Below are 18,661 nucleotides of genomic sequence, written 5' to 3' on the forward strand. Positions count from 1 at the left end.
AACACTTTACCAAATCTGAATTTATTTATTTATTTTTATTGTATTGTTACATCCCCCAGAAGACCCATTTAGAAAAATTACATGAAAAATAGAGGATATAAATTTTACACTTATGCTGCAGGAACACTTTACCAAATCTGAATTTATTTATTTAATTTTATTGTATTGTTACATCCCCCAGAAGACCCATTTAGAAAAATTACATGAAAAATAGAGGATATAAATTTTACACTTATGCTGCAGGAACACTTTACCAAATCTGAATTTATTTATTTATTTTTATTGTATTGTTACATCCCCCAGAAGACCCATTTAGAAAAATTACATGAAAAATAGAGGATATAAATTTTACACTTATGCTGCAGGAACACTTTACCAAATCTGAATTTATTTATTTATTTTTATTGTATTGTTACATCCCCCAGAAGACCCATTTAGAAAACTTACATGAAAAATAGAGGATATAAATTTTACACTTATGCTGCAGGAACACTTTACCAAATCTGAATTTATTTATTTAATTTTATTGTATTGTTACATCCCCCAGAAGACCCATTTAGAAAAATTACATGAAAAATAGAGGATATAAATTTTACACTTATGCTGCAGGAACACTTTACCAAATCTGAATTTATTTATTTATTTTTATTGTATTGTTACATCCCCCAGAAGACCCATTTAGAAAAATTACATGAAAAATAGAGGATATAAATTTTACACTTATGCTGCAGGAACACTTTACCAAATCTGAATTTATTTATTTATTTTTATTGTATTGTTACATCCCCCAGAAGACCCATTTAGAAAACTTACATGAAAAATAGAGGATATAAATTTTACACTTATGCTGCAGGAACACTTTACCAAATCTGAATTTATTTATTTATTTTTATTGTATTGTTACATCCCCCAGAAGACCCATTTAGAAAAATTACATGAAAAATAGAGGATATAAATTTTACACTTATGCTGCAGGAACACTTTACCAAATCTGAATTTATTTATTTATTTTTATTGTATTGTTACATCCCCCAGAAGACCCATTTAGAAAAATTACATGAAAAATAGAGGATATAAATTTTACACTTATGCTGCAGGAACACTTTACCAAATCTGAATTTATTTATTTATTTTTATTGTATTGTTACATCCCCCAGAAGACCCATTTAGAAAAATTACATGAAAAATAGAGGATATAAATTTTACACTTATGCTGCAGGAACACTTTACCAAATCTGAATTTATTTATTTATTTTTATTGTATTGTTACATCCCCCAGAAGACCCATTTAGAAAAATTACATGAAAAATAGAGGATATAAATTTTACACTTATGCTGCAGGAACACTTTACCAAATCTGAATTTATTTATTTATTTTTATTGTATTGTTACATCCCCCAGAAGACCCATTTAGAAAAATTACATGAAAAATAGAGGATATAAATTTTACACTTATGCTGCAGGAACACTTTACCAAATCTGAATTTATTTATTTATTTTTATTGTATTGTTACATCCCCCAGAAGACCCATTTAGAAAAATTACATGAAAAATAGAGGATATAAATTTTACACTTATGCTGCAGGAACACTTTACCAAATCTGAATTTATTTATTTATTTTTATTGTATTGTTACATCCCCCAGAAGACCCATTTAGAAAAATTACATGAAAAATAGAGGATATAAATTTTACACTTATGCTGCAGGAACACTTTACCAAATCTGAATTTATTTATTTATTTTTATTGTATTGTTACATCCCCCAGAAGACCCATTTAGAAAAATTACATGAAAAATAGAGGATATAAATTTTACACTTATGCTGCAGGAACACTTTACCAAATCTGAATTTATTTATTTATTTTTATTGTATTGTTACATCCCCCAGAAGACCCATTTAGAAAAATTACATGAAAAATAGAGGATATAAATTTTACACTTATGCTGCAGGAACACTTTACCAAATCTGAATTTATTTATTTATTTTTATTGTATTGTTACATCCCCCAGAAGACCCATTTAGAAAAATTACATGAAAAATAGAGGATATAAATTTTACACTTATGCTGCAGGAACACTTTACCAAATCTGAATTTATTTATTTATTTTTATTGTATTGTTACATCCCCCAGAAGACCCATTTAGAAAAATTACATGAAAAATAGAGGATATAAATTTTACACTTATGCTGCAGGAACACTTTACCAAATCTGAATTTATTTATTTATTTTTATTGTATTGTTACATCCCCCAGAAGACCCATTTAGAAAAATTACATGAAAAATAGAGGATATAAATTTTACACTTATGCTGCAGGAACACTTTACCAAATCTGAATTTATTTATTTATTTTTATTGTATTGTTACATCCCCCAGAAGACCCATTTAGAAAAATTACATGAAAAATAGAGGATATAAATTTTACACTTATGCTGCAGGAACACTTTACCAAATCTGAATTTATTTATTTATTTTTATTGTATTGTTACATCCCCCAGAAGACCCATTTAGAAAAATTACATGAAAAATAGAGGATATAAATTTTACACTTATGCTGCAGGAACACTTTACCAAATCTGAATTTATTTATTTATTTTTATTGTATTGTTACATCCCCCAGAAGACCCATTTAGAAAAATTACATGAAAAATAGAGGATATAAATTTTACACTTATGCTGCAGGAACACTTTACCAAATCTGAATTTATTTATTTATTTTTATTGTATTGTTACATCCCCCAGAAGACCCATTTAGAAAAATTACATGAAAAATAGAGGATATAAATTTTACACTTATGCTGCAGGAACACTTTACCAAATCTGAATTTATTTATTTATTTTTATTGTATTGTTACATCCCCCAGAAGACCCATTTAGAAAAATTACATGAAAAATAGAGGATATAAATTTTACACTTATGCTGCAGGAACACTTTACCAAATCTGAATTTATTTATTTATTTTTATTGTATTGTTACATCCCCCAGAAGACCCATTTAGAAAAATTACATGAAAAATAGAGGATATAAATTTTACACTTATGCTGCAGGAACACTTTACCAAATCTGAATTTATTTATTTATTTTTATTGTATTGTTACATCCCCCAGAAGACCCATTTAGAAAAATTACATGAAAAATAGAGGATATAAATTTTACACTTATGCTGCAGGAACACTTTACCAAATCTGAATTTATTTATTTATTTTTATTGTATTGTTACATCCCCCAGAAGACCCATTTAGAAAAATTACATGAAAAATAGAGGATATAAATTTTACACTTATGCTGCAGGAACACTTTACCAAATCTGAATTTATTTATTTATTTTTATTGTATTGTTACATCCCCCAGAAGACCCATTTAGAAAAATTACATGAAAAATAGAGGATATAAATTTTACACTTATGCTGCAGGAACACTTTACCAAATCTGAATTTATTTATTTATTTTTATTGTATTGTTACATCCCCCAGAAGACCCATTTAGAAAAATTACATGAAAAATAGAGGATATAAATTTTACACTTATGCTGCAGGAACACTTTACCAAATCTGAATTTATTTATTTATTTTTATTGTATTGTTACATCCCCCAGAAGACCCATTTAGAAAAATTACATGAAAAATAGAGGATATAAATTTTACACTTATGCTGCAGGAACGCTTTACCAAATCTGAATTTATTTATTTATTTTTATTGTATTGTTACATCCCCCAGAAGACCCATTTAGAAAAATTACATGAAAAATAGAGGATATAAATTTTACACTTATGCTGCAGGAACACTTTACCAAATCTGAATTTATTTATTTATTTTTATTGTATTGTTACATCCCCCAGAAGACCCATTTAGAAAAATTACATGAAAAATAGAGGATATAAATTTTACACTTATGCTGCAGGAACACTTTACCAAATCTGAATTTATTTATTTATTTTTATTGTATTGTTACATCCCCCAGAAGACCCATTTAGAAAAATTACATGAAAAATAGAGGATATAAATTTTACACTTATGCTGCAGGAACACTTTACCAAATCTGAATTTATTTATTTATTTTTATTGTATTGTTACATCCCCCAGAAGACCCATTTAGAAAAATTACATGAAAAATAGAGGATATAAATTTTACACTTATGCTGCAGGAACACTTTACCAAATCTGAATTTATTTATTTATTTTTATTGTATTGTTACATCCCCCAGAAGACCCATTTAGAAAAATTACATGAAAAATAGAGGATATAGATTTTACACTTATGCTGCAGGAACACTTTACCAAATCTGAATTTATTTATTTATTTTTATTGTATTGTTACATCCCCCAGAAGACCCATTTAGAAAAATTACATGAAAAATAGAGGATATAAATTTTACACTTATGCTGCAGGAACACTTTACCAAATCTGAATTTATTTATTTATTTTTATTGTATTGTTACATCCCCCAGAAGACCCATTTAGAAAAATTACATGAAAAATAGAGGATATAAATTTTACACTTATGCTGCAGGAACGCTTTACCAAATCTGAATTTATTTATTTATTTTTATTGTATTGTTACATCCCCCAGAAGACCCATTTAGAAAACTTACATGAAAAATAGAGGATATAAATTTTACACTTATGCTGCAGGAACACTTTACCAAATCTGAATTTATTTATTTATTTTTATTGTATTGTTACATCCCCCAGAAGACCCATTTAGAAAAATTACATGAAAAATAGAGGATATAAATTTTACACTTATGCTGCAGGAACACTTTACCAAATCTGAATTTATTTATTTATTTTTATTGTATTGTTACATCCCCCAGAAGACCCATTTAGAAAAATTACATGAAAAATAGAGGATATAAATTTTACACTTATGCTGCAGGAACACTTTACCAAATCTGAATTTATTTATTTATTTTTATTGTATTGTTACATCCCCCAGAAGACCCATTTAGAAAAATTACATGAAAAATAGAGGATATAAATTTTACACTTATGCTGCAGGAACACTTTACCAAATCTGAATTTATTTATTTATTTTTATTGTATTGTTACATCCCCCAGAAGATCCATTTAGAAAAATTACATGAAAAATAGAGGATATAAATTTTGCACTTATGCTGCAAGAACACGTTACCAAAGCTGAATTTTTTTATTTTTTTTTATTGTATTGTTACATCCCCCAGAAGATCCATTTAGAAAAATTACATGAAAAATAGAGGATATAAATTTTGCACTTATGCTGCAAGAACACGTTACCAAAGCTGAATTTTTTTATTTTTTTTTATTTTATTGTTACATTCCCCAGAATACCCATTTCGAAAAATTACATAAAATATAGAAGATATAAAATTTGCACTTATGCTGCAGAAACACTTTACCAAATCTGAATTTATTATTTTTATTTTTATTTATTTATTTATTTTATTGTTACATACCCCAGACGACCCATTTCGAAAAATCACGTAATTGCACTTAAGCTGCATGAACGCTTTGCCAAATCTGAATTTATTTATTTACTTTGATTTATTTATTTTTATTTTTTTTAATTAATTTTATTATTACATTCCCCAGAAGATCCATTTCGAAAAACTACATGGAATATAGAAGATATAAATTTTTCACTTAGGCTGCATGAACGCATGCACTTATTTTGCATGTAATTTTATTTATTTATTTATTTTATTATTACATCCCCGAACATATTTTTACCAGATTTGAAGCTGAAACAACACAGTAGAAGTCTGTAAAAAAGAAGGATTATTTACTGAATTTTGCAATGATTGGAATAAGCTTAACTTAATACATTTTTTTTGTCTTACTGTACGTATTTTAATTCATTAGAATTGATACTTGACAAGCTTGTCTTACTCGAAATAGAATAGAATCGAAATAGAAGAATAGCAACAGTTGCTGCTAACTTAAACAAATGCTGCGTTTCAACAACCAATCAGGATCGAGATACCCACACTACGTCACTTGCAGGTATCCCATTAAAACTATGAGTAAACTACGTACCCTATCACCTTTCTCTCCTGGCAGTCCCGGCATTCCTGGCAATCCTATTTCTCCCTAAAATGCAATATGTATTCAAAATCAGGAATAAATTTAAAAAATACACGTCATTCAAGCATGCAGTACATTTATACTGTTTAAATTGTTAGAACATAAGAGATATTTGGTGTTAAAATTAGCTTATTCTTTTACTCACTTCTTTGATGAAGACTTCCTTTAGATTTCTTTTTCTCGTTGTATTTATTTGTTGCCTTTTTTAGTAAATTCTCATTTTTTCCCTCTTTTTCGTTTTTTTTTAAATAAAGTAATATAGATACTTTAAAAAACACTTAGAAAGAAAAACCTTAAAAAATTTCTTTGGTTAATTTTTACTGAAGTAATGTATCCTATTCATAAAATGAAACACGTTTTGTCTGTTTTGCGCAATTAAAACTGCTTGATTCGTAACAAATTAAGCGCAATTAGTAACACATTTTTTATTAATCTGAAAAATATTATGAAAGAATGATAGATGTTGGTTCATTTGTAAATTAATAAATAAACTGTCAACCGTTTAACAGATATCCCGATTTATTTCGCGTTCATACACAACATTGAAATAAACTCTAATCCGGAAAGAAATCAGTCATAGCAAATACAGTCTGTTTTATCTCGTTTTTCAGTCAAAAGAAACAAATGTTTCATTGGCAGTTAGCTAAGTTCTGTTTGAAATTTTTAGCGTACTCAAAACGTATTTGCCAGTTTTTAGTCTTATTACAAATTTTTAATTATAATCATGCTTTAATGACTGTAACTTCTACAATCAAAATTTACAAGCATACTTCTACACTAATTTGATTACAGAATAGAAAAATAAATATTGTTGTTGTTGTTGCAGTTCATTTACGTCGCCCTAGAGCTGCACAATGGGCTATTGGCGACTGTCTGGGAAACATCCCTGAGGACGATTCGAAGACATGCCATCACAATTTTGATCCTCTGCAAAGGGGATGGTAGTCCCGCTTCGGTAGCCCGACGACCTTCACGCGAAGTCGAGCACTTTACGGTAGAACAGTTTAACGATGACCCATAACGCACACCCTCGGTCCTTACGCAGACTGATGCAAGTGGTCACCCTCCCGCACACTGACCGCAGTCAGTGATGCTAGTCTTTAGTGATCTGCTGGGAACCGTGTCTTAACTATCAGTCCACTGCGGGACAAATAAATATTGTATATTTGATGAAGAATCATAATGTGATAAGACATATGACGGTTTTTGAGAAATTAAAAAAAATTGGAATGGTAAAAGAATGAGAATAGCGCAAGAAGGCAATATTTAAATACATTTATTTACATATTTAATTAATATTAATATTATTAATTAATTAATATAAAACATTATTCATTAAATAGTACTAAATATTAATTGATTAAAATTAAATATTATTAATTAATTAATATAAAACATTATTCATTAAATAGTACTAAATATTAATTGATTAAAATTAAATATTATTAATTAATTAATATAAAACATTATTCATTAAATAGTACTAAATATTAATTGATTAAAATTAAATATTATTAATTAATTAATATATGTCCCGCAGTGGACTGATCGTAAAGACACGGTTCCGAACACCGAAATCAAGCATCACTATCTGCGGTCAGTAATCGGGTGGGTGACCACTTTGATCAGCCTGTGTAGTTTACTTCTATGCGCGGTATCGATCCTCGTTAAACTGTTCTACCGTAAAGTGCTCGACTTCGTGCGCAGGTCGTCGGGCTACCAAATAACTTAAAAACAAGGGGATGATTAAATAATAATTTTGACCAAATAATGCTTTATCTTAAATTTGTTCCACACTTCTCTTAAATTTTTCATGTTTAATGTTCTAATCATTATGAGATTACTTGTAGTACATATTTTGTTTGTGTTCTGTTATTTTTTGATCAAATATTGAACTTCCATGGGCATGTTTTCGGTTCATCTTCGGGAAAGTATCCCATCAGACCGTTGCCAATAGCCCTTAATGCAGCTCTAGTGCGGCGTAAATAAAGTACCTACCTATTTACTTAATTAATATATCAGTTAATATTAATTCAATTAGTTGCATATTTATTACGTAGTTCTGAATATATTTCCTACTTATTCAGGTTTTCTCTAGCTCTTTTCATTAATTTGTTTTACTTCTTATTACTTTCATATTGAATATACGGTTCATTTAATCATTTTATAGTAGAGCCAATATTTCAGAAATGTTTAATTATATACCGTGTAAACTTAATACTTTTGAAACCATTGGAATCTTCTTCCTTACTTTAGAGTTAATTACACAAAGATGAAATTCTTTGACTGAAATTTCTTTACTTGCTGAGCAATTAAAAATTCCAGATCATATAACGGTAAAAAGAACCGGTACTTAAAATGCTGGTACTTTTTACAGTAAAATCCATTTTTAACGGAACAAAGTATCTGATATACCGCAATTTTTACAGTAATAATTACCGTAAAATCACTGAATCATTCTAATTAGATGAATATTAATGTGAAAATTAAAGTACAATATTTTATGATAAAGTATTTTACGGTAAAAATGGATTTTTAAGGGATGATGCACCAATAATGCCGGTACTTTACACAGTAACTTGATCCAGTTTTTTTTTATGATATGCAAAGAAGTAAAATCGTTAAAATAGTTTTTTAACAAAGAGTACCTTAGCTCCGATAGGTCCGTGTGATCCTCTTTCTCCATCTCTGCCACCTGAACCCTAAAAGAAAAAAAACAAGTACGCGTTAACTAACAGTTATACATCTAATGTTAATATTAAATAGTGCAGCTTTAAGTCCCAGAGTTTTAAAAATGCTAAACGTTTTAACAGTCTTTTTATTTTTGTATCTTTTGTAGGTAATCTAAATCAAAATGGTTGCTATTAGTCTATTGATTTGCAGAGTATGTTAGAAGAGTTGAAACACAAAACGTTTGAAATCATTACAATAAGTGACCCGTTAAAGACTTGAAATCAATAATAATTAATGAAATATTTAGTTGTCATTTTCGATAGAGTATTTCTAAAGGATTTAAATTTCTAAAAAAAATCATTTAGTCTGATTAAACCATAGTCGGAATGCGCTGTCAGAGAGTTAAAGGTAAATACAGTTTTTTTGCCCTTTTCACTATCCATTTTACTCTTGCCTTCCGCTTAGATCACCATTGAGCAGTCTCAAACGAGATAGTTAGTACTTCTGCTTGCGCAGAGTGGATCCTATTAAACTGGAGGAAAAATTTAACCAGACCGAGAGGAATGCAAAATCTCTATATTAGGGAGATTTTGCACCACTTTTCGTTGGGTTATCTCTTTCCTTTCACATAATTATACTAATTGCGCAAGCGAGGAGTAATGACTGATTATTTAGAGAGAGCGTGGTAGTGATCTAGTTAAGAAGAAGGAAGAAATTAACTGTACTGTACGGTTAAAAAATATCAATTTCTTTAAGTTAATTATAATTTTTTCTTTTAGATGCAGCTGATTGACGAGTTTTAAAAAATTTGTGTTTTAATCCTCAACTTATGACAGTTAGATCGCCAAACTAAATGAAGAGATATTATTTTAGCCTACCGAATCTATGTGGGCTGAAACGACTGAATGTTTACATTCACATAGTTGCTTTAATGAATACTGACATTCACATAGCTGCTTTAATGAAGCCGATATTTAGATAATTACTTTAGTGAAGGTTGACATTCAGAGTTGCTTGGATAAAGGTCGATATGAGATTACTGCTTTAATGAATGTCGACATTCACATTGTTGCTTTAGTGAAGGTCGACCTTTACATAGTTATTTCAGTGAATGTCGATATTCAGTTTGTTACTTTAGTTAAGATCGCGCAGTTGCTTTAGTGAATGTTGACATTCGTGTTGTTAATTTGCTTTAATGTCTGTAATAGTTGCTAATAAATATTTTTTTCTCACTCACACCGGCAAATATTTCTACTCAGTATGTATTCGCGCCGTTAGAAGGAAATAAATTTGATAGCACGCATGATGAATATATGTGCATAAATATGATAACAAGTATGCTAGATAGCGATATTTGCTACTGTAAATGAATAATGCTGTTTAACAAGTACTAGGACATTCACGAAAGCAATTATGTGAATGTCAACATTTTGCATCGTTTTTTTTAAAAAACTTTTATGGTTTCATGCACAAAATATGAACTATTAAAATGATTAAAGAATAGTGTAGTTTGTAAGATAAATATTTTAATCTTAAGAAAAATGATATAATTTACTTTCTTTATTTTAGACAGAATTTACTTACTCAACTTACCCTTCGACCTGCTCTACCTGGATGTCCCATCATTCCACGGAGGCCGCGGGGACCCTGAAATAGTATCACACCAACAATTAGAAAAAACAACGAGGGAAAAAATAACATAATTATGTATTATATGAAAAGTAATAAATGTTTTCATGAAAATCGGTTATTTTCATGGAAAACTTTAATATGGCAATGTGTAAAGTGAAAAAGGTGGACACGAGCTTATTTGGAAATATAGGGAGCCTGTGAACAATGCTGAGTCATTCACAAACCAATCCTTGAAAATTTACAAACTGCTGAAAAAAACAAGATTTAAATCCCTTATCAGATGATAACGAAGAAAAATAATCATGTCAGAAGTTTTCTGGTGATTTTAAAATGAAAATAGACATTTAAAAGTTCATTAGTGAAAATTTTAATTAGATAACTACTAAATAAAAAATAATTTAATAAATAACTGATTCCTCACCTCTTCTCCAGGTTCCCCTGGTTCCCCTTTGGGTCCTTGAAAACCAGGAGGCCCCTACAAAGCATTACAAGCAAAAATTAGGCTTCAATGATGAGAAAATGGTCACACTAAAATATTAATTTTTATCAACAAAAATTTACTTTTTAAAGAAAAAACTTACAACAGGTCCAGGAAGTCCTGTGAGACCCACAGGTCCAGTCGCACCCCGCATAGCTAACTAAAACAAGATAAATCATGATTTTTTTTTCCTTCTAAAATTAGACAATTTGTGACTAATAATTTAAAATTTTAAAAAATATTTTTAAGCTGAAATATTTTTAAATTTTTAGGAAAACACGTTTTTCTAATTGGATATTTAATGTAAATTTTTAGACATAAAAACTTTTTTATTTCCAATATTGAGATCTCGACAAGTAGTATTTATTACTAGTTTTGATTTGTAATTCCAACACCCAACATGTTTTGTTAATTCAACAAAATGTTAACAAAAATGTTTTTTTTTTCGAAATTAGCGTCCAGTTGGTAAGTTTAAAGCATGCATAGCTGACCCTCAGGTTTATTTAAGGCGAGATTTAAGGGCAATTTCGCCAAATGCTACGCAGTGAAACACCTCTCGGGAGCGACCACTCTCCATTCCACAGTCGTTGATGGTCGTTCTTAGAGACCACTGACTTCAAAATGGTTATCAAAAGTAATCATTATCGAAAGTACAGACAATTCTAATTTTAGTCAGTGTCATTTTCTTGGGGCGGGAATGCCACTTATGTTGGCGTCATGAAAAGACGGATCGAAAAATGAAATTTAGAGTCTAAAAATGATCCCAACTGATATAATTAAGTGACGCCCGGTGGCTGAGCGGTAGCGCTTCTCGCTGTCGTGCCACAGGACCCTGGTTCGATCATCGGGCCGGGCAAGGTTGACTCAGCCTTTCATCCCTTCAGTGGGTCGATAAATGAGTACCAAGCATGCTTGGGAACTAAACACTGGGGGTTCCGCGATGGGCTGAACACCTAACCGGAACATCTGCTTCTGCACCCCAGAGCCCAAGGTCAAGAAAACTGAGATGGGCACAGTAGGTCTTGGCCCTCTATGGGCTGTCGCGCCGCTGAGTTTAGTTTAGTTTGATATAATTAAGAGTAAAAACAAATTTACCGATTATGAATGATTAAGTTATTTTAAATAAATAAGCAATTATGATTTTTGTTTCAGTTTGCATTTATTTTTATACTATAAAAATTAGTTAACTTTTAAAGATGAGAATAAGTTTGTTTGTTTGAGATGGTTGTTTTTTTCTAAAAAAAGACTTTATTTTCTAATTTAACTATCATTTCTATAAGTATATCATTGATATAGCATCGCCTATAGTGCACTCTAACAGCAACATGAGAATGTTATCGTCAAAAGGTTATTCAGAGGTTGTTATCGTCAAAAAGAGCTCTCTAAATAAGAACCTCGCGTAGATATTTTAAATACATTTTAATCTATTTGCATTGTTTAATGTTTTGTTTTGATATCTTTTTTGTGTGTCAATCCTTATCTGATCTTTTCCGCATTTGGTGCAGAGGTTTGTCCGGTCTCTTCTAAAATTTTCTTCAACACAAAGTCTATGAAAAAAATTCCGAGCCTCCTAAAATTGGTCGTAAATAGAGGTGATGATTATATGGAGATGGTCTATCCTGGAGGTTTCACTGTATTTCATTTTACATATTCAATCGCCATCTTACTCAGAACAATTTAAGCTATACTAAAATCATTTCACTATAATATTAAAAACTTCTGATAACTTTTTTTTTAAAAAATAAAGAAATTTACTTTATTCGAATGCATAACTGCTTTATTAAGCTTCTACGTTTTTCCCCTGACTAGATATAAAATATATTAAGAGGAACTGAAAATATAGTTAAAAAATTTGCTGTCTTACCATATGTTGGCTCAACATTTGTCTCAGTGGTTCCGCATTATCCGGTCCTTTGATATCCCCTTGTGGCTGATACTAATAACAGTAACAAATTTTTATTATTTCACTTTTAAAACCATTGATCATTCTTTGAAAATGTAATTACACTAAGTTAAATCAATTTAAATTTTCAATCTACTCAATCAAAAAATTGCATAATTGGGAATTAGCACTTAAAGAAAAAGATCACAATACCCACACACGTGACCAACGACGTCAGCTTCAGCTGATCAATTTTAAGCAAAAGGACGAGTTAAAGTTAAACTAAGTTTCTCCACATAACTCAGAATGTTAATTAACGTGAAGTATTATTCGCGATCGCAACGAACTATAGGGGGCGTTGTTGTATGAGACGCTTACCTGCGATTTCCATATGAACCGTCATTCAGTTACTCTGGAGACGTCGTTAATGTAGCGTGTAGCATTGCAACGTTCCTTCTTTAATGTGGCTTATTAAATTTAAAAAAGAAAAATGCTTGATCTTCTTTCTTGTACAACCGAAAACAAAATGGTATCTCTTTTTATTAGAGAAGGAATATCCAAAACACATCGGAAAAATATTTGTACATTAACAGAAAAAAATATGTATATTCTTATAAGAGTTAAAACCTAATGCCCGAGAAATAGTATTACTAAATTTAATGATATAACATGAAAGGCCCATTTAAACTTTACATTCTATAGTTTTAAGAATCATATTAGTTCAAAAATTAAAATGAACAAAAATACATAATTTTATGAAATTTAAGTTTGTAAACAACGTTTTTTGACAACAATTTTTATCAAAAAATTTCAAGTTTCAATAAAAATCATTATTTAGAAACTAAGAAACGTAAAATAAAGAATGCTGACGAAACAAAAAAAAAAAAAAAAAAAAAAGCAATTCTTTTTTGTCGCCATTTTTAGTGCTACGAATATTCGTCTTTGGGATTTGCCAAAGACAAAACAAGATGCAATTTTATTTTTTCAGGAGGGAAATATTTTACCGAAAAAACGAAAATGTACCAATTCCCACAACATAAAACTTTATCTTGGTAAACGTACATTTTGGAAATGTTATTTCATTTGGAATCTTATTCATCAGAGTTCATATGGCGATATGATTGTTTTGAATCTATGCTAAACTCTATATCGGCTCATTTTCCACCGAAATCCGATTAACTATTTTGATTTTAAATAAAGTGTTTTATTTTATGAATTGTCGCAAAAATTTTAAGTGTAGATTGGCGGCACTTAAAAACCGCCAAATCTGTAGCGGCAGTGGCGTTAATATGTAAGTACCGAATTTTTATTCCATACTTTTCTGAATCATATTATTTCAAACATTGGAATATACAAGAAGTATACATAAACACCTAATGTTATACCATTTAATTTTTCAAAAGTATTTTGAGAACAATTTTTATCAAAAAATTATAAACTAAAAAACGGAAAATAAAGAATTCTTAGGATAAAAAAAACGATTTTAAGAATTCTTAACATTGAAATAAAAACTTTCATATTGTTTCTTTTTTTATTATTCTTATAGTTCTTAATCAGACGTAAAAAAACCATTCTGTAGAGAACCATCATCAAATGAAAAAAAAAATATTTACAAGCAAATTTTTTATTGTAAAAATCATTGCACTTACCTGATTTACGATTCCCGGAGAATTCCAAAATGATAAGTTCCTTGTTTGAAAACTTTATTCTCAAATAATAGATACATAGTTTATACCTTCATTACTTTTAGATAACATACTACACAGCAAAATTTTATAATTGATATGAATTTGAATATGTAGCTAAAAACAGAATAGCTGAATTCTAGTTGAACTTATTCTTTCAAAATTAAAAAAAACTTACCAAGAAAACGATTTAAATTAATTAAGAATCAGCACAAATGGCACTATTTCAAGTAACTTGGATAATTTTTTATTGTTGTTTTCCGAATTATATGGATACAGATATATATACTATTCTATAACGAAGAAGAATATGCTATAACTATTACAATTCTGTATGTTCTGAATTCATATTTATTCACTGGAATGACGAAAGCAATGTTGACTTCACTTTAATTCGTAATGAATTGAAGACAGAAGAAATGCATTTTACCTTAATACACACATCTGTAACAGTATCCGAAATCGGAAGTCATCAGTTGCAAGTTTGTTGATAATAGAAATAAAAAATTATTGAGGAATTTTTCTTCAAATGTTTGGCGTGTTCTGTTCCTGAAAGATTTACTAATATTCTGGAGATTTTTTTCAAGTTCTTCGGCCTTTTCCTTACGAAAATTTTGTTTCTTATTTGCTGCTAAAAAATGGCGTCTGATTCAGTCAATGACTTTGATGGAACTAAATGAAAACGTGATAAATTAATGTCCGATATTTACAGGCTCCCGCTAGACGGCGTACTCGAGCGTTGCGATCGCGAATTCTTTTTCATCTACGTCTTTTACTTAACTTAGATTTATTATTTGCTTATATATTTTATTGTAACCGTGATATGTTTTTGTTTTGTGTACCTTGCAACTTCGATGGATAATTAGTTTGTTTATGTTCTAAACAGTTTCGTGCCAGCCGTTGTATTAAGTACGAAATATACAGTGGAAGAATTCAAATATTTGTGAAAGAATATAGAATGTGCCACTTAAGAGAATTGATGCTTGACCGACTTGGCTTACTCGAAATAGAATGGAAAGAACAGTTGCAAACGTAAACACATGCCACGCTTCAATAGCCAATCAGGATTGATATACCCACATTACGTCGCTTTCAGGTATCCCATTAACATTTAGAACTTGGTAAAGACGTTCGGGTAAAATAAATATTCCCTTTTGGTGGTTCGTAAAAATTATCAAACCATCATTGACGGTAATGATCAATAATCGTGGAAATATTTTCTGCTGGTATTGTAGTAATAGGTACTTAATGTAGGCAATAGATTCGCCTTACGTCTCCTCGAAACCAAGTACCAAAACGTCACCATTATTAATTAAAATAAATTAATTTAAAAATGTATTGGGTACAATGGAATAAATCAATTGTATTATCAATATTGAAAATTTTAACTTAATTAAATGAAACAAGTTTTAAACAAATTAAAAGAAACATATTTTCACACAATTAAAGGAACATATTTTCACATAATCAAAAGAAGCATTTTCACACAATTAAAAGAAATATATTTTGTCAGTTCAAATTTTAAGTTTAATAAGAAAATTTAAAATCTTACTGGTATCATGAAGATATGGCCAGGTGGGCCTAAAGCTCCATCCAATCCATTAACACCATCTCTTCCTTGATCTCCCTATAATAAGAAGTTCTGATGTTCACATAGCAACAAAAAGAAGTTACATAAACAGAATCCTGATGATTGTGAGGCCAAAATATGACATACAATTTGAAAAATTGTCTAAAGAAAAATGGAAAGATATTGAAATATATTGCTCGCTGCGTTGCATTCTTAGGAAACGAGTTATCTTTTTCCCCAAGCTTCAAAATTAATTATAAAGTTTGCAAATAGATGGCATTACCAACTGAAATAACACGATAAAACTAGATTTTCATAGTAAAACCACGAGTGTTTACTTATTTTCATAGCAAAATAAACAGACACCCGTGTAAATGCTGAAAAAATCTGACATGTAGGGCTGACAACTCGTACGCTTTTTGCCAAATATTCTATAGAACAGTGGACCATTAAAAACAAAAGTTTTCAGGTATTTTGGTAATCTTGCCAATATTCTAAAAGCCTCACCACGAAGAAGCTGGAACATAGTAATGTTTAAAATGAAGTTTTTAATTATTTGCATGCATGTAGTGGTGATGGAAATTACTTTATTTCAGATTATGTATTAAGACATAAACTCAGCAACCACTGGAAGAAATTTTCCCAAAAAGCGTAGAAACTACCAGGACATGTGGCAAAGAGATACATTGTTTTAACGCGTTCACGCTGGGGTAACTCACCGATGGGTCACGCTAGAATTGTCTCATCTTGGCAGCGCACCGGAGTAAAAACTGGTAACAATAAATTTCATTTTTTTAGTTTTTTTCCGGGAATAATAAAAATCCATAACTACCAATTGTTTTTAACGAATGCAATTTTTATCGTGAATTGCTTCTTCGCCGTGATGAATTTCCTTACAGTGAATTGTTATTGTTGAGAATAGATTAACTCCTCCCTAATATTATCTAATATTGAAATAGTTCTTCTACCAGTATTTTCACTTTTCCCGGCGTGAACGTGTTAAAGGGTTTTTTTCCAGCCATGAGTGTCATCTATTTGGAGACTTTGTTTCTGATGAAGATAAATAACTTATTTCCAAAGCAGAACGCAGCAAACACATTAATTTTTTGTTTGTTTTTCTTAGTCATGGGTGTCATCTATTCGTCATTAACCCTTTCGCGCCGACTGTCACAAATACGTGACAGCAAAAAACCGTATCAATCAGGGTAAGAAGATAAAACTGGTAATTAAAGTATTTCTTTAGCAGTTTATTTGTGGGCGGAGTTATAATTTTTTGATTTATTTAATTCACCATTACTTTGTTCAAAATAAAACTATTTAGTTATACTTTGAATTAACATTGATTATATATATGATTAAACTAACAATAATTAAAGTAAAAGCAAAGTAAGTCTGTCAAATTAGTAACGACTACATTTAAGTTACCGTTTTTTATTTAATTGCAACTTGATTCTGATTTTGTACGAATGCTTTTCTGAATCACCCGTCCCCAAGGGGTTAACTTTGAAATTTGATAAAGATAATTAACAGGTTTCCCATTCAAAGGGCAGTAAACAGTAAATTTTAAGTAATTTATTTTACCTTATCTCCTTTAACACCTGGAGGTCCGGGTGGTCCCTGATATCCTCTAGGACCAGGTAAGCTCTATGAAAATTAAAAAAACATTTCAATTGCATACTCGCATTAAGAAATTAGCTAAATTAACTAAATTTCAAATATCTTATATTTACCTGGACATTGTAATAATGATATCCTGGATTTTCACCACCTGGGCTTCCAACATCCTGGATTAAAAGTAGACAAAGAAAAATAAGAATATTTTGTAATGACGCAAGTGCTAAAGAAATAACTATGTATTGAATAGATAGTTATCTTAGTTTAAAAATACTAAGGCATTTTGCCCGGTGATCGCTTTCTCTCCAATCCCCGATTGCTTTTAATCATTTATTTTTTATTTTGATTTTTGATGGTTAAGAAAGAGAAATATAAGTCAAAGCAATGCATAAAATGCGTAAGAAAAATACACAGATTACATAAAATGTATCATAAAGATAACGATAATTTATCAGAAACAAAATATAACGTATTCACCTTTTAATGATTGTAAAACGGTAATTCAGAATGTTTACCACAAAATGTTGTGTAATAAAATAATATCAGAGAATTATTTTATGTTCACATTTAGTAATTATCACATTTAGTTTTAAACCTTTAATTCCAAATAAATTTTTATTATTTCGAATAAAATTGTCACGAATATTACTGTCTATTTAAAAAAAAATTAACCAAAATAGCTGAAATGAAAAAATGTGCAACATACAAAGAGTTCCAATGTTCGATTGACAAAAGTTCAAAAGTAAGAAAAATAATAACTATGAGGCTCTAAAAGGCTGAAAACTAACCGTAGAACATGATGCTGCAAACTTCGTTGGAAGGATGAAAATCAAGAAAATCCCATACAGGTTTCAGCTTCACGCTGGAAAACAACTACAAAAGACAACCCCTCTAACTACAAAAATCTTTATTTATTTATTACTAGCCGCAAAGGCGGCCAGCTGTCCGCCACGCTAAAGGTTTCCACAAATTAAGTTTTTTAAAACATAGCAGGAAATCTGAAGATTAGTGGACAATTAAAGTGTTTCTGTCCTGCAATTTTGTCTTCATGTCCAGTTCTGCTG

The 18,661-nt window shown here is 29.9% G+C and overlaps 1 protein-coding gene across 1 annotated transcript in view; it reads right to left on the minus strand.

Moving 5' to 3' along the window:
* The window catches only part of LOC107443413 (uncharacterized), a 159,826-nt gene that overhangs the window by 114,183 nt on the left and 26,982 nt on the right, over positions 1-18,661 (minus strand). The window contains exons 6-14 of the mRNA XM_087160562.1: positions 17,714-17,767; positions 17,565-17,627; positions 15,966-16,040; positions 12,711-12,782; positions 10,950-11,006; positions 10,790-10,843; positions 10,330-10,383; positions 8,712-8,765; positions 6,016-6,069 (exon numbers count right to left, since the gene is read on the minus strand). Coding sequence (XP_087016688.1) covers positions 6,016-6,069; positions 8,712-8,765; positions 10,330-10,383; positions 10,790-10,843; positions 10,950-11,006; positions 12,711-12,782; positions 15,966-16,040; positions 17,565-17,627; positions 17,714-17,767 — 537 coding nt within the window. The remainder of the gene's footprint in view (positions 1-6,015; positions 6,070-8,711; positions 8,766-10,329; positions 10,384-10,789; positions 10,844-10,949; positions 11,007-12,710; positions 12,783-15,965; positions 16,041-17,564; positions 17,628-17,713; positions 17,768-18,661) is intronic.

The sequence above is a fragment of the Parasteatoda tepidariorum genome, chromosome 4, assembly GCF_982258835.1.
Source record: "Parasteatoda tepidariorum strain Cologne lab strain chromosome 4, Ptep-v5.0, whole genome shotgun sequence".
NCBI classification, from domain to species: domain Eukaryota; kingdom Metazoa; phylum Arthropoda; class Arachnida; order Araneae; family Theridiidae; genus Parasteatoda; species Parasteatoda tepidariorum.